We start from the raw sequence: 21,924 nt of genomic DNA, 5'->3' as shown, positions 1-21,924 counted from the left end.
CAGACGTATGCCAAGAAGGTCTTCTGATAAGGACATGCCACCGCATTTGTGGCCCAGCATGGGAGCTCAACGCTTGCCTCACCATCGTGCCACTCCAAGACGACTGTATTGTCTTTGCACGGTGACGACGGTGGCGGATGGCGCTGGACAGGAGACCGGCGGGCCTTGGCTGCTTATTAACTAGGCATGCCTCGAGGTTGGCACGCAGAGAAGGAAATTTTGGACTGCGATAGGATGATATAAAGGCTGTTGACCCACTGTTGACTGTGAACTTTAGAATATGACCGGTGTTGTTGGAGGTCTTCTTCGCTCCCAAAGCTCCGGTCGCAATCGTCACAATTGAAGCCTGGAGCTTGAGCTGGCGAATCGCCGAGGTGTTGTTGGCGTAAGGCCATCTCACTGGGAAAAACCACACTCGCAATTGAAGCAATAGTCCATGATCTCTTCCGCCTCTTGCTGGGGAATCACCAGTTTGTGGTCACTTGTAGCAGAGCTGTCGGCGTTGCATCACTGCCACAAAGGTGTTCATAACTAGGCTGTCTCACAGAACCTGCCCTTCATGTCCGTTGCTCCCGCCAATGAGGAGGTCCCACGTCGCGTATCTCTCCAGATCGTGAGGGCGCTTGAGACTGTCCGTATTGCTCCATCATCTGATGCCAGCCATGGCAAGTGGCGCTACAAAAGGTCCTTTGCCTACCACTTGTTAGATCTGAACGTGGCTCTGCCTGGCTGACAGGGCGAGTGTGTGGCGATCAATTCATGATTGGCTGCTTCCTGGCCGCCAAGCTTTTAATAGGTGATCGTGAGTTTCAACGTGTCGCGTCTCGGCGGCTGAAAGCGGATCGTTGGTTCTTCGCAGCTTCCAAGAGCAGCCTGTGACCACGCTTATTCAGTTTCAGTTTTCTGCCTGTGCTATACATGATGGACTTGTCCTCCATTCCATTCATACCAATGGATATGGCACCCAGTGTTGCAAAACAGGACACAGGCGGAGCGCAAAAATATCACGACAAAGCCGGCCGCCAGCAGGTCAAGCTTGATCGTTCAAGTCGTAGGAAACACCTTCCATCATCTGGAATTCAACCCAACCGAATGGCCGCAGGTAAACGGCATTATCCAGCCCGAGACCAGGGCGAGGAAGAAAACGCCACTGCTCACCGGAGAAAGAGCCGAAGAATACAGGAAAGCCGTCAGTTGCTCTCTCTCGAAGTAGACGAGTCCCGACACGAGCACCTCGCAAAACAGCTGAGGAGAAGTACTCCTCCCCGCCTCGAGCACTCTGACCAGGACTTGCAAAAAGGCTCTGAACCTGGCGCGGAAGCTGGTAAGCGAGAAGGCGTACAGGCTTCAATACAGTCTCCAAGACTTCCCCCCTCAAAGGACCAGCTCTCTGAGAACAACTTGCGAATATTCAACGGGGAAATGAACCCCGCAGCCGACAATGCTCCAGTTCTCAAACGGACCTCGTCAGGGCGCTCCATAGTCCAATCGGAAGCGGACACATTCCGATCCCAGCGCTCTTATAACACCAACGCCTTCTACCGCCACAAACATCTTGAAGCTGTCCAGATTCACATCCACGCAGAGCCGCCTGACTACATCGAAGCCGCGGCCCACCGCATTGTCAACGCCAAAATCTCCAAGCAGCGCAGAGCTGAACTCCGCGTCGTAGCCCAAGAACTCAGTGATGACTGCCTCAAAAATGTCAGGGCTCAGTCTGGCGAGAATGACTTTATAAATCCACTCTATACTGCCCTTAAGGCTCTGGGTCTCAAGAACCTCTGTCTCCATGAAAAGGCCGAGTGGCGAGAGGAGCTTAAGCCAACAGTCCAGCAGCAGTTGCATTTTAGTTCGAGCTTCATGGCCGGTGTCCAGCAACTAGAGGTTGACGGTATCTCAGCTCGGCCGCGAAAGCGCCAGCAGCAGTCCGCTGGCGAGTATATGTCTCCCGAATCCTTTCAGACCAACGCACACGCCACTCCGTCAGCCAACAATTCACCCTCCCCAGCCCCATCTGTTCCGAAGAAAGACGGACATCGCTACCCGATCAAAAATCCCCGCCCAGACCTCTCAATAGGCACAGATCTCACGGCTCTCGTCTCGGCGCTCTCGGCGCAAAACCTCAACAAGGCCAAGGCCACGGCATTCATCGACTGGCTCCAGAATGAAATGGTGCAGCACGAGCCAGAGGGGCCGCTTGAACCAATGCTGCTCTTAGTACCGGCTCCACACGCTTTAGATCTCGCCTTCCCGTTTGCCGTTGTTGAGGGCAAGGCTTACTCGACCGGTAAACAAATCTTCGAAGCAGAGAACCAAGCTGCGGTTTCCGGGGCTTGCGCGCTCAAGATACAGCTTGATCTGGATAGCCTGGTCAACAGCGGAACAATAAGATCTGGTGCCCCGCCCACATCCTCGAAGACCGATCCGCCGCTCTTCTTCTCCATCACCACCCAAGGCCCCATCCATGAGCTCTGGTATCACTGGACCGTCTATGACGACGGTGTGCGCAAGTTCGAATCGAAGCTTTTGGACAGCTATAATGCATTGGTGCTAGAGCGAGGGGAGGACTTCGTGGTCAAGCTCAATAATGTGGGCAATTGGGGTACAGGACCATTTATGAAGTCAGTGGTGGAGCGTCTAGGAAAGGTAGCAGTGAAGGCAGCGACTTAGTCATTAGTCATTAATGAGATTGCTGAATCGAACAGTCGCGTAGGACACGAAGTGACTGGCGAAAGGTGTAATCCTCACTCTTAAGCTCCCCCGTTACAGATCGCCGGCGCAGACGTTTCTATAGTCCTCAAAGACCATTGTTTCGCAATCTCTTCCAACCGGCCAAACACCCCCCGCCACTAGCTGGCAGCTAAGTCGGCATTTGTGGCAGATAATCTAGTTGCGACGTAGATAGACTTAGACTATCAGTAGGATTGGCTGTAGCCCTTATAGTAAATGGCTGCTCAAGAGAATCCTATTCTATCACTGAAGCTATCAAATCCTCCGCCGCCACATTCTGAGCCATTTGTTCCTCCTGTTCTTGCGCCACCTCTCTATCGCGATCCTCCTGTGCCATCGCCTCGCGCCGTGGGAGCAAGATACAGAGGCCAGAGATAGTCGAGTTTACTCGTCGTCGCCATATTCGTGTAGCGTAATATAGTCATCTCGCTTGTGTGAAAGAAATAAGGTGCTTTTAGCGGCTTCTAGCGCTGGCGACTAATTATGCTTTCTATACAAATTGCTAGACGCTAGTATCTTAGCGGACTTTATTTAGCGCCGTGGGGTCCACGAACATTCGGTACATTAACAGAATCACGGGTACCAATACGTTTACTCTTACGCCTGAGAATAGATTTGATGTATTTTTACTAACCCTGTTTGACACAGTTTGATGCAGTTTCGCAGCGAGTCTTCTTCAGTCCCCAGATAAGGGCCTTGTAGAAGTCGAACCCGATGGATTTGAAGCAGGCGAGGTCTTTTACCGGACCAGACGATTATCGAATAGTCCTTTGTTATGATCACCATCGATTTATCCTCGTCGTGACGAAGCCCGAGACCCGAGAAGATGGCGATGTTGTGTCAGACTTTTTTGAGAGGATCGAGGAAGCCGAGAATGATCCCGATGAAAGGATGTTTGACCGATGCCTGGAGGACGTTAGAGAAATCGCGACCTCGGCCTGCAAGCATACGATGTATGCGCTTGCCGCATCAACCTCGAACCCGAACGGCAAGCAACAGTCCCTGGAGGACTTTCTGCACCCAACGACTTTCTGTCTGCAACTCCGCACCGTACAAGGAAGGCTTCACGCCGTCGAAATAGACGACATCTCCGAAGTCGCTGGCATGTACGAACCTGTTCGCTTGGCACTGGACTCGGTGCCCCGATCTTTCCCAGCCTCCACTAATCCTTCGGCTGACATCGAGTTCATCCAGGATCTGCAGTATTTATGGGGAAGGTCCTCAAGGTCACCAAACATGGTGAAGTTCGTGTCTTCAAAGCAGCAACTCGCGGTAACGAAGACCAGCTCAAACGAGAGATAAACATCCCTTCAGCAAATATCCGAGAAATGGGAGCCAGATCACCCCCATCGACCCCATATTCCGCGGTTTCCTGGTCTCCGGACATCGGCAGGTCAAGTCATCGGAATGCTTGAAGAATTCGTCGACGGCATGAATCTACATGAGTTCGACGTCGATGGTGTTTCCTCGGCCCAACGTCGAAAGTGGAAACGTCAGATCGAGCAATCTATCACGCAACTGCATCAAAGTGGTATTGTCTGGGGAGATGTGAAACGGGAAAATGTTCTGATCGACGAAGCAGCCTGTGCGTGGCTTGTCGATTTCGGCGGCAGCTCGACTGATGGTTGGGTTGATGAGGATCGAGCAGAGACCATTGGAGGCGATTTGCAGGGCTTGTATCGGCTAGTGAAGTTCTTGGGCGTCCGACATTGAGAGATTTGCCTATTTGACATGGTTAATAGCCACAAGTCTTGAATGCTGCTCTGGTTATCATCCCACAGTAACACCCTCCTGGGATACCTCCCTACCAACGCTGCCAACGAACAAATCAGGAAGACACCGAAACTCGGACACAATAAGGAAGCGCAGGTAGCGGGCTGGGAAACATCCAAGCCACATCATCCGAGGGTCATGAGAAGGTAGTGCAGATGCTGCTAGATAGGGGAGCGGATGTCAACGCTCGAGGAGGATACCATAGTAATGCCCTACAAGTTGCATCGATGCATGGCGATGAGAAGTTGGTGCAGATGTTGCTCAATGAGGGGGCGGATATCAACACTCAAGGGGGAGGATCGCTGCCCAATGCTGGCCGCCTATCATCCTCCGTTAGAGTGATACACAGCCCTTGATGAGACGACGAAGGCTGAACTCCAATGGCACGAACATGAAGTCCTTGTAGACCTGCGCTTGTTAGACCTACGGACAGGGGAATCTGGATAATGACAGGTCTTTTCAATCGATCGAGCTGTCGATCTTTTCTACTTGGCTGATGTCCCGTGGACGGCGCTCACTTGCAAAGACATGACGGGCTACTGTTCAGCCAAAAGAGCCACAACAAAATCCCTCCCGTATAATTGTTTTTCATGCAGATCATCCTTTTCAAATGCTCGAGATCAGGTGACAAGGCATTCTTTCCCTTATGTCATATCCACACTCAAATCTCAACCCAAATCATCCTCCAACGCCGTCGCTTTGACCAATGAAACCATCCAAAAAGTCATTCAAGAAAGAGCGAGCCCAGAATCAACGCTCGTATTGCGGTAAATCGGGGCCTCTTGGATCATGATTCAGTATTTGTACATTGTACTCGTCGTCCATCAGGGGCGCCGTAGGTGTTAGAAAGGGGCCGGCGGTTTCTAGAGTGTGCGACTCATGCTCCAATGGCGGCTCACTCGTCTGTGCTAGAAGTCGACGTCGTTCCAACTCCTGCTTGTCATCGGCATGTCCCCCATTACTCGAGGAAGGACCGGGGGGAGGTGGAGATGTTGAGTAGGGTCGGATGGTGTCCCCAGACCTTGCTGAGGCGACTGAACTAGCAGCGTGCAGTGTGGAGGGTGTCATACTGCCGTCGTTCTGGTCCTCAATCGTATGCGGTGAAGGAGCAGATGACAAATCCGGGGCAGTTGGTGCATACGGCACAGGGTTATTGGAGCTTTCCCCTTCCTGCGGGGGTGCGCTTGGGAACAACAGTTGTTCTTGTCTCCGTAACCGTGTTTTCTCATCCACCACTTCTTCCGGCGCAGGGGGAGGTATCATCTCGGGTGCTGGAGTAGGATAGTTTGGTTGGGAGTTCTGATCATAACCATAGTCATATCCATAACCATCGTAATAAGGATACCCCGCTTCGTCATAATACTGTCCGTCGTAGGCCTCATTATAATATTGCCAGTCCTGCCAGCCTTGATCCGCTTCTTGAGTCGTTTCTCCAGGATGTTGATGCTCCGCTTGCTTGTTCTGTCTCCTTTTCCGACTGCTGTCCTGGGTTCCAACCACAAGCGACATTTCGAACGCGACGACACTTTTGGTCCGGCGTAGTGGGGCTGTGTCCAATATATGGAGAGCCCATTCTGAAGTGATTTGATTACCAGGATCAGAACTCTGAGAAAATGTCGGCTCGCTGGAAGTGAGTCGTGGCCACAAGCGAGTCTCGCCGAGCTTTCCAAATAGATCGACCACCACTTCGACGTGGTAAGTGAAGGAAATCATATCGCCCGGGACATTCGTGATGGTTGGAAACGCATTATCGGGAACTTTGATTGAGGTCGTTATGTCCGCAGTCATTGTTGTCGGGTTGACGATCATCATGGTGGACGTTTGGGCCAGGTCCTTTCGGAAAACACTGTTGGGTGAAGCAGCTGAAAAGTACAATCCTCCAAGACCGGTCCGGGACTTCGGATATACGTCTTCGTATTCCATCTTCTTGTCCTTTCCGGACCTATTCGGGAGGGGTAGCGGAGGGTGCATGTCAATTCTGCACTGCCGGTATAACGTCGCAATCACCATCCCTCGCACATCTGCCTTGGTGTGTGATATCGACACCCGGATTGGGATGGTATCTCCTGGTAATGCGCCGTGCCGGGGCAGCTCGGCGGTGGCGGTAATGGTATTGGCAGAAGAAGACGTCGTATTACTTCGTGCATCACTATTCTGCGGACTTGGATTTTGCGGAGGTGATACGTCGTCGGCGATCTGGAAGCTGGGGCTACTGGCCGGCGTAGCGTTGGTCTGTACTGTATCTTCGCTCAGCGCGGGGCTCAGCGGGGGGTTGCTTATAGAATGAGTGCTTCGGCTGGTGGTGCTGTTTTGCGTATTATTGCGGCTGAGGCGACCAGCACCGGGACTTGATGTCGTCTGGGTGGTCAAGGACGACGCTGGTTTGACGACTTTCACCTTGCCGCGCTTGGAGACAGGCTCCAAGGTGATTACTCGCGACTTCGGTGTGTACATATTCTCGATATCGACCGCGTCTTGGAATTTAATTTTGGTGCTTCGACTGGTCACCGGGCTTATTGTTGTTGGGCGGGTGAGAGTGGCAGTAATCAAATAGGAGATCGTTCCTCGCTCGAACTGTCAACACCGTTAGTATCACGGCAAGGGAATCTTGAAGCAACCGACGTACATCAATCGTGCTGGGGAGGCCTCTCGAAGGAAAAGGTATCTCAAACGCGAACTTGTAGACCTGTTTCTTGAGAAAGCCATTCCCACAAAGAACCTGCTCATGCTGGAATAACGACGTCAGACCGTTGCCATGATATTGAACCCCTCTCGAACCCTTGCCATTTACCAGGCCCTCAGGCGCTGGAAGCCCTTCGCCGGGAGGTATTTGGTGCTTATAAACTTTCGCATATCCATATAGAGCCACAACCAGGTGCGTAATATCGAATCCCTTCAAGACGGTGAGAACCACATTGCCCCTGACAACCTGACCCTGCGAATACACGCGGAAGGGGTCTTCGGGCTCAATGGCGATCTCAAACAGGTTCCGCGCATGCTTCCCCAAAGGGTTGGATATGTAGGAGAGTATGGAGCGAGGTCGGGCCACTGGCGGGTTTGGATTCGCGAGCGGCGACTCGAGAGGCATCGCCGACAGGACCAGAGCCATTCACTGCTATAACAGCGACAACGACCAGAGCATCGTTGGCAGGATTTTCGGCGCAAGGGAGGTATATTCTCGAAGCCGAGGGGTAGAATCTCGAAATCGTCTCGTACCGGTAGTGTGGCTCAGTATGTGCATTTACTAATGAGGGCTGCGACTGGGGGCGCGACAGTCAGCTTCGTCATCAATTAGGCCAGTGCCTGCGCGACGACTCGGGGGCCGCTGCACCGACTGTTCCGCAGCCGGCGAAGTCGTGTATTTTCCGACTCAGCGGCGCATAGCGAAGCCTCGAGGCAGGTATCTCTCTAGGCACTCTTGTGTGAATCCTCGACCTCGCGTTCGGCCTGAAGGTAGGTAGGAGGGAAATCTCGAGATTTTCGACGGGCACGGCCACGGGTTTGGCTCCGTAGGTCGGGGGATCTGTATGGAGAGGGAGGGAGGGCGCGGTGTGATGGTGTAAGGGTGTCTCTTGACCATGCGCAGTTGCTGTGTATGGGGTTTTCGAGTACTTAGGTAAATGGCTAAGCTTCGGTCAACGGTGTAGTGTACCACGTTGATGGGAAGATGGAGTAGTTGGATTGATGCTTGTCTGTGAATTCAAGCTTCGGTGCTTGGCAGGTCGAGGATCCTGTGGTCTGATCGAGAGGGAAATGACAGAAGGGATCGAGTCGCGCAACAAGAAGTGGGAGGCGGCGGGAGAAAGGGGAACAGAGGGCGTCGGGCGGACCAGGAAGAGGATTAGGGTGGTGCTGTTGGTCGAGCCGTGATGGGGTCGGAGCGAGGAGGGCGACCGGGGGGCGCGACGTTCCAGTCTGCAGCTGGGCTGCTGCTGCTGGACTGGTCTAATTCGACCTAGAAAGGGTGGTAAGGAGCCTCATTATTGGCATTGCAGTTCGTGTTGTGGACTGAGTTTCTCTGTGTGGGTTGCATGTCAGACTGCAGATTGCTGCGAGTATTGAGTGGTAGTGGTTCGCAGCACCATCAAATCAATCAACCGGCAGATTCCAGGTCAACTTTGTTCGTCCCCAGCTTATCGTCGTCGTCATCAGATATTCGCAACGCACTGGTCTTGTCCCACTTCAACTTGACTCAGTTTTGCCCCTTTGTTCGTGTTTGAGTCGCAGAGTGAGGAACAGGAAGGTGGCTGTGCTCAACTAGACAAGAATCCCGCAGACATTGGTGACCCCTCGTATATTTTCAGCACTCGTACTTGTGAGCAAGAAAGAAGACGGTGGAGGTGGGGGAGAACATCGCAGCTGCGGTGGGTGTTGATCCGGGCCACGCTCCAGGGGGGAAGTGTTGGAGGGGCTGTGTCCAGCCCTGTTCAGCGCATCAAGCTTTTTTACCGGCGAGCAGGGGGCAGGGGTATGTTAGGGAGAAGGAAGGGACACAGAATCACTACTGGCGACTGGGGAGGGATTGAGGGGCTTTGTGGTGGAGTTGGCGTCCCACCGGTTAGAGAGAAAGGCAACTACTGGCTACCCACGGACAGCCCACAGGCCACCTAATGCTTTAAGGGCCGGAAGGGCCTAGTGAGCCCTAATAGTTTAGGCAGGACCACGCATTTAGGGACCTTTTCGGAGCGCACCCATCTCCGAAAACCCAGCTCGTCGATGCAAAGACACAACCGGCTATCCAATAAGCAAGATGGCGTCACACACAGCCTAGCTACCCTGACAAAGGGTAACCTGTCCAGGGAACCCTTCAAACCCTGCAGTAGCTCACACCTGGGGTATCATCCACCAGCCACCTGAACGCCCCCAAATATGCCGAGCATGTTGATTCAAGACCGAAAAATTGCCTTCGAGGGACCTTCCTGTTTGTTACACCTTCCAGAACCTGACTGATAGCCTCAGGTCACAACCTAGAGCCCATACCCTTTCCATCCAAACAGCTTGTGCAAGATGCCAGTCTCGCTCAAGCAGGCAACCCTAACTTATCGGGCCTGGCTGCGACTGCGACGAGCTAGATGCAAAAAAGCTTCATCCCCTCAAGCATTATCGTCGATCTAGGCCATTCCACAAGCACCATCTAACCCGTTTCTGCCTTCGGAACCGGTCTTTGAAAAAATTGATCCCAGATGGTTTGTTACTCTCCGGCGGACACATGACCAAACTCAAACCTATGAAGCTCATGGATGGCGATGGCTCCTTTTTCAACGGCGCGGTCTTTTGGCTGGCGATTCGTCCTCATTGAGACTGTCTTCGGAAGAATCAATTTTGGAGGTCTGTGCTGGCTTGACCCGACCCTTGACCTGGTATCTGGTCAAATTTGTTTCGTCGAGCCCATGCTCTAGTCCCTCGGGCTCCACGAAGACCATATCCCCATCCCGTCCTAAGGCCGACTTGACTGCTTCCTCAAGTAGAATCCCGAAGGCTATCAGAGCCGTCTCATCAAAGCTCCTAAAGTCAAACGTTCCTTGCTCTGGCACGGCGCGGCTGTAGAAATCCGAGGCGTATGAATGCACTGCTTTCAGAAGTTCAGACTCTGGCAGTTTTTCGGCATCAGACAGGTGTCCTGCTGCATCGTATGATTCTTTTATCACATGCTCTGCGATGGTGGATCTGCGCAGAAGGACTTCCTCTGGCGCGATAGGCAAAACATTTTCTGATTGCTTCTGTTCTTGAGTCAAAAACCCATTCAGACCAGCTCTTCCAGCCACCACATCATAGACAGTAAGTTGCCGTGGCGGGTTATATGGTAGAAAGCCTGCATCAGCGGCAGCGTTGTGTCCGGCAGCTTCGTGTTGTGTGATAGTCTCGCGAAGGGAAGCCATATTCGCCGCGTCACCGCTTGCAACCATGGCAATGCCGTGTCCACTGGGAGTCGACAATTTTCATCACCAGACCTTTGAGTGTGGAACACTCAACCTCCACAGAAAACTCGGGCTAGACAGAAAGTGTTTCGAGTTACGCTGGCGTGGCCGGGAGCATCGAGTGTCGAGCTAGTCACACATAGCTGTCGAAGTGTGATGTGGCTCCTCCGGGCGGCGGATTTCTTCGCTGCTTTAGTTGCCCTCGGCTCACCTTCTGCTCCAGGACTGGACTTGCCAAGGCGGCGGGATCCAGTCCTATCTTCTCGTGCCTCGCCGACGACACCTACCAGAAAAGCAGGCACTAATCTTTCGACTGAAATATCTACCTCAGACTGGTAGGGTACTGTCACACCCCCGCGGAATATAACGCTGTCGAAGAGACGAAGGTAATGGCAGATGACAACGCTTGAGAGAAGATGTTTTGGATCCCAGAAGCCCTACGAGAAGAGGTTGTGTCTTTGAATATGAAGCTCTACCTCGTACACGTCATGGTTTCTGACGGGACCCGGATACTCGGACGTGGTCTTTCTTGACACCTACCTTTCGACACTCGCCCTCACGCTCTTCTCAGGTTTTGCTGTGATGTACTCTTCCTTCTACCTCAGCAGTCTGGAGCGCGGTTGCTGGAAGATGACTGCTGTCCTGCACTGATACGAAGTTCCCAGCAGCACTATGAAGGCCAGGTGCAAAGTGAGTTGAGTTTATGTCGTCGATTTGTTTGACAAGATCAGCGGGTAAAACCATCGCTTCGACGAGCAATCATCGACGCTTTCGAAGTGGAGCTGCCACTTCCTCACAATGCATGCAAAGGCACGAAATCAAATATTGTAGTCATTTGGAAGTCTGTAGGAATAGAACTAATACTCGTGGAGAGTTTCTCGTCTTTACACCATTAGTCACTCCCATGCTTTTTACGAGGAGCTGAAGCTCTCTGTCGTTCTGGAGGTGATGAACGCCATTGCCTTGAGGATTTGAGGAAAGCAGACACTGTTACCGTATAGCCTGGCGGCGAGCTGGTGTTTCGACAAACAACCGGGGAACAGTACGAGTAGCCACTGGTTCAAACGCAACCTGGAGCTATACAGCCTGCAACCTGCCTGGTTGCCGATTGGGGTGACCTGGGAGCAATCCCATCTTTTCTGCTGTGGCAATCCGTGCCATAGTACCCGGCTGTGGTAAGATCATCAAATACATTGGGTGGCTTCAGTGCGCAGGAATGTGCCTTCTCATGACTCACCACGGTGATCACGCTCGCAGCATCTTTAGGTATGTCGCACAAGGGGCGGAGTACAGATTGCGTGTCAATCAAATAGTCGTGGCAATGGATAATATGTATAACATGTCCACGGTAGCCTGAGCACCGGACGAAGTCCAGTCAAGGTTGCCCTTATGCGTAGATTGCAGCCTTGTCATCTTGTATATTCATCCCTATATTGCCAAGCCTCGTGAAAACGGGGATCGGAATACACTTTACGCTAGTAAAGACACCGCGAGTGGCACTAACCAAAGCAGGGAACGCATGTGGGGCATGTTAAGGTAGGCGTGATATGAGAGTATGAGAAGATTACCTCTGCTTGAAGCTAGAAAAGAGAATCTTGGAAATCAAGCCTAGACTGCGCATGTCGACGACAGCACCAGCGGCAGGCAGCTCCAGACACAGAGCCGTTATAGTAAAGCCGGTAGATGACTCGACGACGCACGCCTCGCTCACAAGACAAGCGACAACACAAGCGACGGCCATATTGTTCCATAGCTTAGGTTGAGCAAAGAACCCCCATCCGAATATGCTCACGACGAGGACCCGTCACAATTAAAGGAAAAGCTAACAACGAGGACCTTCGCCATCCACATTTTTGACCTGGAGTATAGGCTTCCTAGAAAGTATCGTCCTGCGGACTGCAATTTCGAAGTAATGTGAATGATCCAGTATTCAACAACACTGTTCGGCCGTCCATACTTTATGTGTCCGCATAAGACTTCATCAATCTTCTTCGCAGCGTCAGACTCGGCAAAATGGTTGATTGAAAACAATCAAATCCGGGAATATGCGTGCCAAAGTGCGGTCCGGCTACTCTCGACAGGCCTCCGGGCTTGCCGAATAGTGTTCAAGATGCCACGGCTACGGCTCAACATGGTCCAACCATGGAGGAGGGTATATGGTGTGATTGCCCCGTTCGAGAAATAGAAATGTGCTTCAGAGAGCTCGAGTCATGGCAATGAGTATGCTGGCTTGGGATGAAGAACGTGTTGGCAGCGTCGGGCGTGAGAAAGGAGCGATAGTGGCCTTACCGATCTGACCCAATGACCGGAGCCGAACCAAGGACGCCCTTGAAAGATGCCAACATGTATAACCGTCTTTAAATCGGCTCAGAACTATTCGGACGCACAGACTGTACAAACACGTGCGTCAAGCTATAGCTTTCCTAGACTGGACGAAGGGCTGGATAGGGAATGCTACCACTCCTCCGCCCACGCCGTCCGAAGCTCGTCGGCAATGCACACCGTGCGCCGACCCGACTGTCTCTGACACTCCTCGATCAGCTCGAGCGTGCGCCGCCGCTCCTGGACGCCCTCGGTAACCAGCCCCGCAATGTACAAACACTGCGTGGAGATGAAGCTGAAAGGGTCGGTCATGCCCGAGCTGGCGATGAGCAGGATCTGTTCACGCGACCGATTGATCAGCCGTCGCACCGACAGCGACTCGGCGGTCGACGTAAAGATTCCCCGCCCCTGTCGCAGGGATGAAGATGGGAGGCCGCTGAGCGCGAGTAATATTTGACATGCGTGGTACATTTGGATTCCGACCGCTGCTGGCCTTCGTCAGCCCGATGTTACTGGAAATGGATGGTGGTGGTGTTGGTGGTTCAAACCTGCACGGAGGGGAGGGAGGGAGGTAAGGCACTTACCGCAGTGCGGAAACACGTACCATATGGATGATATGTTCCGCGAGTGCTGATACGATGTGCTTTCCTCTTGCTGCTGATGCTCTTCCTGAGGCGGCGGCGGCGGCTGGCTCACAAAGAATCGTGTCATTGACGGGGGAAGCATCCGTTTCCACTGCTCGATGTCATTTCGAAGCTTGTCCCTCATTCTTTGTTGTTTGTTCAGCTCCTCTGCCGCCGTCTCCGCACTCTCTCGGTCCTGTTGGTCATTGCATAAGCTGATGCACTGTCCGAGCAGGAACATGGCGCGGTTGGCGATCTCCTCGTGGGACAAGTCGTCGAAAGAGTCCACCGCACGAGGCTCCCAGTAGTGTTCGTCCAAGAACATGCGCCGCCCGGCGTGCAAAGCGGCCCATGTGTCTGATCGATACCATGTCCAGTAGACAACGCCTTTGATGCCGGATGAATCTCCGTTGACTTGCCACAGCTGCAGGAGGGAGGCAATGCCTCGGAGGTGCGAGCCAAAATTTTCTCCGACCACGTCCAGCATTTCATAGCTGTGCCAAAGAACGCAGGTCAGCATATCGTCGGTGTGCCTTTCACCATCAAGAAGGTGAAGAGAAAAGGTAAAGCATACCTTGAGAGCATGATGCTGGACGCCAGGATTTTATCGCTGTGTGCCGAGTCGGGCTCCATTAAGAGCGTACTGAACGCCTTCAGCGCTTTCTGGTAATATTCGACCGCGACGTCCTCTGTGATCTGTGGCTCGGCCCCCGTCCTCGTCAAGGCCAACTGCTTCGCCGAAATGGCAAGACACGAGAATAAAACTGCCGGACACTCGAGTGCCAATATAGGCACCGTGGTGGAATAGGGATTTTCCTCAGAAAATGCTTCGATCTGATTGAGAAAGAGAGTGTGTGAGCTCATCTGTATCATGACACAATCTAACACTACGCGCTGACATACCCATCGTGCAACTCGCTCCACGAAGTTTCGGAGGATGAATAACTCCAGCGGGGTCAAATATAGCGGGCTGTTCGATCCTAGCTCCACGCGGGGCGGCGAGTTCTTGAATGAATTTCTGGTGGAGTAGCTGGCTGAGATAATGTCCTGTCTACGACCATCCAGCCCATCATCATATCTTGAAAAGAATCCGCTCGGAGACCCAAGGATGCTGGCGAGGTGTCCATTTGGGCGGACCGAGTCTGAGGTGTGCAAACGCGTAGCAGCCTGAGGTGAATGTTGAGGCGACGCTCTGCCTGAGAACAGCCCGGGTTGGGTGCTGCTGCCGGCCTTTGAGTAGGCTGGACTTGTTGGGTCCGTGACTTCTTGTCCCGGCTCATCTCCGTCGTGCTGGTGAAGGTGGTCTTTGTCAAAGCTGTGACCAGGCACGCGGAACACGTCGCACGAGGACGACTGGTCATTGAGATACTGGGCCAGAACAGGCCCAAACGACGCAGGGGTGTCAACGAGCTGGTTCTTGTCACTGGTCAGGGCCTCCAGGAACGGGGACGTCGTTTTGGAGTTGACCGCGGTGTTGGTACCAGTAGTGGTACTAGTAGTAATAGTACTCGGCCCCCTGGGCTGCTTGCCTCGAGTGTGATCGTCGACTTTGGTGTCAAAACTAGGGCGGCGATGGTTTCGATCAGACGGCGGCCTGCTGGCTTCATACATGCACGGTCTGTTCTTCTTGGTGCAATTGCCGCAGACGGGCTTGCGTTCGTCGCACTTGACATGCCGGGCCCTGCATGTACGGCTGCATATTTTCAACCGTCATCTCTGGGATCAGCAAAACGTGATGGATGGATGGATGGGTCATCATCGTGACATCCTTGCAACCATGAACCAATTAGTTGCAGGTGATGGATCGGGCTTTGGGGGAAGTAAAGTCACATTGTATCACATAATATAACGTACCAGCCTGTAGTTACACGAAGACGTGGAATAGCCTGCTGGGAGATAGGGCCACCACTGGAAGCCATGGTGTTTTTTTCCTTTTGGCGAATCCTCAGTCTGACCTCTGACCTGCGTCTCGAGCCTCGTTGCGAGAAATTGGAAAATCTTAGGAGTTTGCGAGATGTACTACGTGGTGCATGACCCTATTCCGGTCCTTAACCATGCCGGTCCTAGACCATGCCGGTGCATTCGGGTATTTCGTTATCAATGTGCAGGGTATTGGCGCCAACATAGACCGGGCTGAATGGACGGATTAAGCCGTCACCTTCTCGAAGCGGAACTATGATTATGGTGTTGCTTGCCTTATCTTGTGCGTGTATATCCTATGTACCTATCTCTTGTCGTTCGGTCCCTATCTTTCGGAGTTCGCTTCAATGCGAGACTATGGTACACATATTCGGGTTCAAGTTTTATTCAGTATTGATTATCGCGCCACGATAAGCCACAGAGCTAATACATTATCCAAAAATATTGACACCGAACACAATTTGATCAACGGCGCATACGCTTAGTAGAACAGGGATAGTGGCTTCGAACTAGATGGATGGTAGGCACTACCGGGAAGCTATTGATTGGAAAATGTCAGGAAGCCGGGATCTTGTTACTAAAACTCTCGACATCTTCTGTATTCCATTTTCTTCCCCTCAAAACCTAAAAAGGGACAAAATCACCCGAGATCTATAACTTTGTCTATACCTGTTCTATTAGACCCTGACCAGACAGATAGTGTTGTTGCTAATAACATCGATTCCAGACATCAGGCAGGTTTGACATCTCCCCATGGAATACCCCTTGTGGTATTGTCGGTACCAGCTGTTCCTCAGACCTGATCCCAAGGCAATCTGTTCTCAAAGCTGGGGGCTTGACTCTGACCAACCATTAGCCACCAGCGACGGTGTTGCTGTTGTCAAGGCAGCTGAACGCGGAGCCAACCTGCCCCATCCGGTATTGATCGATAATGCTCACGACGTTGGCGTAGGTGCCTCCGACGGTGATCAGGACACCGAGCACAAATATTGCCATGTGCATATACCACATGCCCGCCATTGCCACTGAACGCTTGCGGGCGCCCTCATTCAGAACAAACCAGAGGACGGCGGGGATGCACACACCCAGGTATCCAAAGCCCAGGGCTCCGATCAGTGAGACCAAGCTGCCATAGAACGGAATCGCCTCGCAGAGAATCCAACCGAGCAGACCCGTACCGTACGTACACGCAAGCCACACCGCCCAGTGAGTCTTGGTATTGCGAGTCAGATGACCAGTGTTCCGCAGGACTCGAACGAAAATACTCTTCCCGGCCACATGGACGCAGATCATGGTGCCAGCAATCAGTCCGGGGATGGCAATAGCGTACGAGATGATCTTGATCGTCGGCCCGGCCGAGCCCAAGGCGGGAGAGGCAACCCATCTGCCACAGTAAGCGTATACGGTCGTAGCCAGGGCGAGATAGGACGAAGTGATCCAAAGCATGCAGACATAGACACTCTTGAAGTAGTCTTGTGGTCGTCGCATCTCCGAGATTACGGGCACGAAGCCGGAGGTGTTGGCCGAAGAGGAAAAGATGGCCAACGACGCAGACCACGCCGTAGCAAAGGTTGTCCCAGCAGGAGGAAGAGCAGCGAAGCCCAGGTCGAAGTCTCCCGTCTGAGGCGCAGCAGCCGGGCGGTCACGCAGTGTGACAGCGATGACCACAATCATGATGGCCGTGACAATGGAAATGAAGCCGACCCATGTAATCCAGCCGAGATTGTGAATCTTTCTGATGCTGGCGACAGAGGCGACGATGATGTAGGCCACGAAGCCGAAGGTGACACTGCATGTGCCGTGCTTCGAGACAGCGTTAAGGGCGATGGAGAAACCGAGGGTTGAGACGCCGGCGCAAAGAATCCAAGTAAAGAGATAGACGAATTCCGTGATCTCTTTCACCACCCAGGCATTCTTCTTGGTCAATCCCAGCTCCAGAGCAGCGATGTGGGCACTGTCGGCAACGGTATGGACCGAGGGGTAGCGGAGCTTGAATTGCCCCTGAAGGACTGCGCAGTAGGTGTTGAGCCCACCCCAGAAGACAATGAAGATGCACCCGGCAACGGCACCGAGATTGTAGAGTGCCGCAGGAATGGAGAGGACACCGGCCGCAAATGTCATCTTGAGAAAGAACATGGACGCTCTGATCCAGCCGACAGTTCTGAAGTTGACTCCATCCTGTCCCGTGACGAAGACTTCGGCCTCGTCGACGCTTCCGAATTTCGAGCCTGTCTCCACCGGGCTAGCATCACCAACCGGTGTTACGGCCTCGATATCGGGCCTCTTTTCTGTGATCGTACTCTCCATAGTTCACCCCAAACGACTTGACAGGGAGATGTCAGAGGAATAGAGCGGTGATGGCCTGAAAAAGACGAGGATGGTTGGGGTAGAGGTTGGCAGATTCTCAAGCAGTCGGGTTTCAAAGTAGCTTTGATATATATCTCCTGAAGAGGCGACTATCTCTCGTATCATGCAACCGTGCCGAGACCTTAGTTACGGTTCCCTTCCCTGAAGGCACATGGCCGGAGAAATGAGTCGCGATACATTGTGCCATGGTTTTGGTGGAGACCATGGACAATCTCTTATCAGGATGTTGGAGAGATAATGCAAAAGGTACTTCTATGCCACAGGGTTGGTGTTGGGACCACCGTTGCCGTCTTATGATTACCTTCCGCGAAGGGCAATGATGGACGGATTTGCGGCATACCCTGAAGCTGCTCAGGCGATAGAGGACAAGGCTATCGTCTCGGCAAGCCAATAACTACCCTGACACCGCGATATAATGGCGCCAAATCTCGGCTAGATCACGTGTCAGGCTTCTCGAGCCGATGTTTCTCGAGACGAGGTCGGATATCCCCACCTTCGCTATCTCTGAATTCGTTGCGAGATCCAGGGACTATGCATCTGGGAATGACTATTCGTTGATCGTATCCAACGGTACAGCGGACGATATTTCCGAGCCGTATCACAAGACGGCTCGGTCAGAAATGCAGTTAGTAGACGGCTCCAGAGACAACTCCAACATCCAACATGCGGCTTAGAAATGAATTTCATCTTCGGAAGTCGGCACACTCGAGGATATCATTCCTTCCACTTTAGGAAACAGAAGCAGGATATTAAGAAGTAGCTGATAAGCCCATAACCGAGAGAGAGATGCTTTGTGCATATGTATCGGAGTCCTGCAAGTGAAGTCATTGTATCACTCGGGCTGTAATCAATTTGAGAACCGCAAGAATGGCGATAGCATCATTGGGAAAGTGAGTGTCTCCGCAAATTGCAAAGTCACTCCGTAGCCTTCTCTGATATCAGTAGGGGATCGAAGCTCGACGCTGCTGAAGTTCGAGCACTTGTCAAAGCGGCTGGTCTATCACTTTCCGACAGTGCAATCGAAGACTGGCGTTCTCTCCTTGGATCTCTAGAAGACTGTGCACAGCTCGTGTTCGAAGAAGACGATGGCCTGCCGAAGCCTGATCCAGAGCTGTATATCCGGACCGATATCCACATTCCGGAGGACAACAACAAAGGCGGCTGGGCGACGCGATGTTCTATCAAGAGCACCGCCCCAAAGAGCTCTTTGCTCGCTGGACGCACCGTGGCAGTGAAAGACAATACTGCAGTTGCGGGCGTCCGGTGTACGAATGGTCTTCCACCGATCAATGGAGAGTGGATCCCCGCGTATGACGCCACAGTAGTGACCAGAGTACTGGACGCTGGTGCCACAGTCACTGGCAAGGCTGGTATGTTTTGAGACCACGCCCTTTTTTTTGTGGCCAAACGAGTATCGGGTAGCTGATCAACCACTCTACAGCCTGTGAGAATGCATGCATGGAACCGATCTCCAACACGTCGTATACAGGTGTCGTCCATAATCCCTATGCGGATGGCTATACGTGTGGAGGTTCCAGTAGTGGATCGGGACGATTGGTCTCGATCGGCGCTGTAGATATGGCACTGGGAGGCGACCAGGGAGGGTATGTTGTAACGCTCCAGCCCTTTCACACCGAACGCTCTCCTGGAGGGAATCGTGCCACTAACCAATGTGGAGTACAGGTCGATCCGCATTCCAGCCGCGTTCTGTGGCATTGTCGGGCACAAGCCGACCTGGGGATTGGTTCCCTACACCGGTATTCTTGGTCTGCAATCAGTGATCGACCATACCGGCCCCATGACCGCCACCGTTCGTGACAACGCACTCATGCTCGAAGCCATCGCAGGCCCGGATGGTATCGACGACCGCCAGCCATTCTACATGGCTCCGGAATCCCTGCGTTTCTCCAGCGGGTTGGACGAGTTCCTCTGTGCCGGCGCCAGCAAGCCCAAAGATCAACTCCTTAAGGGTTTCAAGGTCGGAGTTCTCAAGGAGGGCTTCGCCGGCAAGCACATGGACGCGAACGTCGCCGCAGCGTGTCACTCGGCCATTGCGGATCTCAAAGCAATGGGAGCCGAAGTCGTCGAGGTCTCGGTCCCGAACCATGAGCAGATCTGTATCATCTGGTCGTGCGCCTTGCCGCTGCGCGGAGCTCGGGAAGCACTCCTGGGCGACACGACAGGACGCAAACAGCTAGAGATGACGGACCGCAGTGTTGCCGCTGCTCCTGCCATGGGTCCCAGTGGGAAAGCGCTGCTTTCACAAGAGTTCTTCGACGCTCTGGGCCCCGGTGCCCAAAACCTGTACATGAGGTACTTGTACGTGGACAACAAGTACGGCGCGGGCTTGCACGCCAGATGCACCAATCTGCTCAACAAAGCAACACAGGCGTACGATGCGGTCCTCGCCTCCGTCGATGTGCTGGTGATGCCTACGGTGCCGATGCCAGCTTTGCCATTCCCCGGTGGAGCTGACAACCCCACGGGCCGCTTTCAGGGTGGCGCTCTGGAGAGCCTCTCGTACCCCCTGGGTGTGCTCAGCAATACGGCACAGTTCAATTCCACCGGCCATCCAGCCCTTTCCATACCGGTAGGATTCGTGCCCGCCGCAGATAAGCCAGACATCAAGTTGCCCGCTGGGCTCCAGATTGTCGGCAAACGCTTCGAAGATTTGACGTGCTACAAAGTAGCAGCGGCGTGGGAAGAGAACAAGGACTGGAAGAAGCTGGTGTTTGCATAGAAGGACCTAGACCAAAGCGACTGGTGACATTCGAAGGGAAATTAGGTACTCTAGATGTCGCAGGTATTCAAAAATCTGTTTGGCAGTATTTCGAATGATACGGACTTCTCGAATTTCAAGGCATACATTTCGACTTGCATGTCCTACGCTGTTATTGCGATGAGTGTTGCACGTGCTGTGATGCATAGTCCAATGACACCAACCCTGAGCATTCTCTCATGTTACGACCCGATCGAAGCGATGACTTTGACTTGCCAGAAAAATCGACAGGGGGATGAGTTGATCGGCCTGGATGAGTAAGTTGTCCCCGGACAAGTAACAAGATTGGCAACATCCAAAACCCTTAACCACCCCAGGGCAGTCCAGGTTTTTGACCAATGGTTGTATAATAAGTGGTATAGTAGACCCTGCCCTGTCTTATATCTTGAAGTGTCTCGTGCACAGCTCTTCCGAATAGGTCAGACACTTCCCTTGCTGCTCTGGTCTTCAGGCCCTCATGGATATCTGTCAGGGCCCAAATTGCATTGTCCGTGTCCTGCCTCGAAAGCCACGGCACTGGAGGCATATCGAGGTGACGAAGATTAATGAGCCCATGACGTTGGAGCTCTGCTGCAAGATGCCGTAGCCATTCAGTGTGGGAGAATAGGCTGGTCAAAGGCGCGATGATCGCCGGAGGATCTCGAAACGCGGCAGGATATCTCACCGGGTCGCTCATCGCTCGAAGAACCGGCACGGTGACATCGGTCCACTGTATAAAGCCGCCTGGCTTCAAGAGTCTGAGGATGTTATGCATAACCCAATCCTTGTCCTGGAAGTACACCGCTGCCATGATCATACGGACATGCACAACGTCAAATCGACCTGCGTAGCGGTCAGGCATGGGCTGGAAGATGTCATGGAGCTCCAGCGTCACATTCTGTGGCCATGTGAACTGCGGTGGGAACTGTTGTGGAGATATATCGATGCCAGTTATTCGTGCATGGGGGTAGTCAACGGCCATGTCAAGAGACCAGATGGCGTTTCCACAGGCAACATCCGCGATTTCGAGTCCCCGGAGGCCTCTAATCTGTGCGGCAATGTCTGGATGGAGGAGCCATCCTAGCCTCCTCAATATGAGGTAGTGTTGAGCGGTCAATCTGCCGGATGCCAACGGATCGCGAGACATCATATAGTGATCTCGGTGCACCACCGTGTCCGCAGCCATATTTGCGCGTGTATTAGTACGAGTTTTCTTTCACTAGATTTGGTGTGAGTATCTGAACATCTGAAAGCCTCTTTCTGGCTGTTGTGCAAAGGAGTTGTTGTCGATTGAACTAAATCATATACTAAGCCTAAATTATTAGATTAGAGAATCAAGAGCAAGAAGCAAGCTCAACAATCCGGCCGGATACATAAAAGATCGTGTCACAACTGTAACTCACGTCCTAGAGCACGCCTCAACAACTTGGGGCTCCTTGATGTCCGGGAGAATCGGATTCTGGGGTTAGCCTATTGGCCATGGACCCGAAATAATTCCTGCGAACGAGTCGAC

At 52.9% G+C, this 21,924-nt stretch overlaps 8 protein-coding genes across 8 annotated transcripts; 3 read left to right on the top strand and 5 right to left on the bottom strand.

Moving 5' to 3' along the window:
- Positions 1-957: 957 nt before the first annotated feature.
- AYL99_10172 (hypothetical protein) lies at positions 958-2,684 on the top strand (the record flags this gene model as incomplete). The annotated part of the gene is made up of 2 exons (XM_018841678.1): positions 958-2,621; positions 2,678-2,684. 2 exons carry the CDS (start codon positions 958-960, stop codon positions 2,682-2,684), a joined length of 1,671 nt encoding a protein of 556 aa, XP_018689387.1.
- A 760-nt stretch (positions 2,685-3,444) lies between these two features.
- Positions 3,445-4,443, top strand: AYL99_10171 (hypothetical protein; the record flags this gene model as incomplete). Its single annotated transcript, XM_018841677.1, has 2 exons — positions 3,445-4,002; positions 4,045-4,443. 2 exons carry the CDS (start codon positions 3,445-3,447, stop codon positions 4,441-4,443), a joined length of 957 nt encoding a protein of 318 aa, XP_018689386.1.
- An 810-nt stretch (positions 4,444-5,253) lies between these two features.
- On the bottom strand, positions 5,254-7,591 carry AYL99_10170 (hypothetical protein; the record flags this gene model as incomplete). The annotated part of the gene is made up of 2 exons (XM_018841676.1): positions 5,254-7,077; positions 7,130-7,591. 2 exons carry the CDS (start codon positions 7,589-7,591, stop codon positions 5,254-5,256), a joined length of 2,286 nt encoding a protein of 761 aa, XP_018689385.1.
- Positions 7,592-9,761: 2,170 nt separating this feature from the next.
- AYL99_10169 (hypothetical protein) lies at positions 9,762-10,382 on the bottom strand (the record flags this gene model as incomplete). Its single annotated transcript, XM_018841675.1, has 1 exon — positions 9,762-10,382. The coding sequence occupies one exon, from the start codon at positions 10,380-10,382 to the stop codon at positions 9,762-9,764; it is 621 nt and encodes a 206-aa protein (XP_018689384.1).
- A 2,493-nt stretch (positions 10,383-12,875) lies between these two features.
- On the bottom strand, positions 12,876-15,285 carry AYL99_10168 (hypothetical protein; the record flags this gene model as incomplete). The annotated part of the gene is made up of 5 exons (XM_018841674.1): positions 12,876-13,231; positions 13,328-13,860; positions 13,941-14,200; positions 14,270-15,047; positions 15,221-15,285. 5 exons carry the CDS (start codon positions 15,283-15,285, stop codon positions 12,876-12,878), a joined length of 1,992 nt encoding a protein of 663 aa, XP_018689383.1.
- Positions 15,286-16,138: 853 nt separating this feature from the next.
- Positions 16,139-17,593, bottom strand: AYL99_10167 (hypothetical protein; the record flags this gene model as incomplete). Its single annotated transcript, XM_018841673.1, has 1 exon — positions 16,139-17,593. The coding sequence occupies one exon, from the start codon at positions 17,591-17,593 to the stop codon at positions 16,139-16,141; it is 1,455 nt and encodes a 484-aa protein (XP_018689382.1).
- A 927-nt stretch (positions 17,594-18,520) lies between these two features.
- Positions 18,521-20,393, top strand: AYL99_10166 (hypothetical protein; the record flags this gene model as incomplete). Its single annotated transcript, XM_018841672.1, has 4 exons — positions 18,521-18,543; positions 18,599-19,023; positions 19,095-19,257; positions 19,337-20,393. 4 exons carry the CDS (start codon positions 18,521-18,523, stop codon positions 20,391-20,393), a joined length of 1,668 nt encoding a protein of 555 aa, XP_018689381.1.
- A 343-nt stretch (positions 20,394-20,736) lies between these two features.
- AYL99_10165 (hypothetical protein) lies at positions 20,737-21,597 on the bottom strand (the record flags this gene model as incomplete). Its single annotated transcript, XM_018841671.1, has 1 exon — positions 20,737-21,597. One exon carries the CDS (start codon positions 21,595-21,597, stop codon positions 20,737-20,739), a length of 861 nt encoding a protein of 286 aa, XP_018689380.1.
- Between the last annotated feature and the right edge of the window lie 327 nt (positions 21,598-21,924).

The sequence above is a fragment of the Fonsecaea erecta genome (genome assembly GCF_001651985.1).
Source record: "Fonsecaea erecta strain CBS 125763 chromosome Unknown Scaff10, whole genome shotgun sequence".
Classification (NCBI taxonomy): Eukaryota; Fungi; Ascomycota; class Eurotiomycetes; order Chaetothyriales; family Herpotrichiellaceae; genus Fonsecaea; species Fonsecaea erecta.
This window is presented reverse-complemented; position numbering and strand designations above follow the sequence as displayed.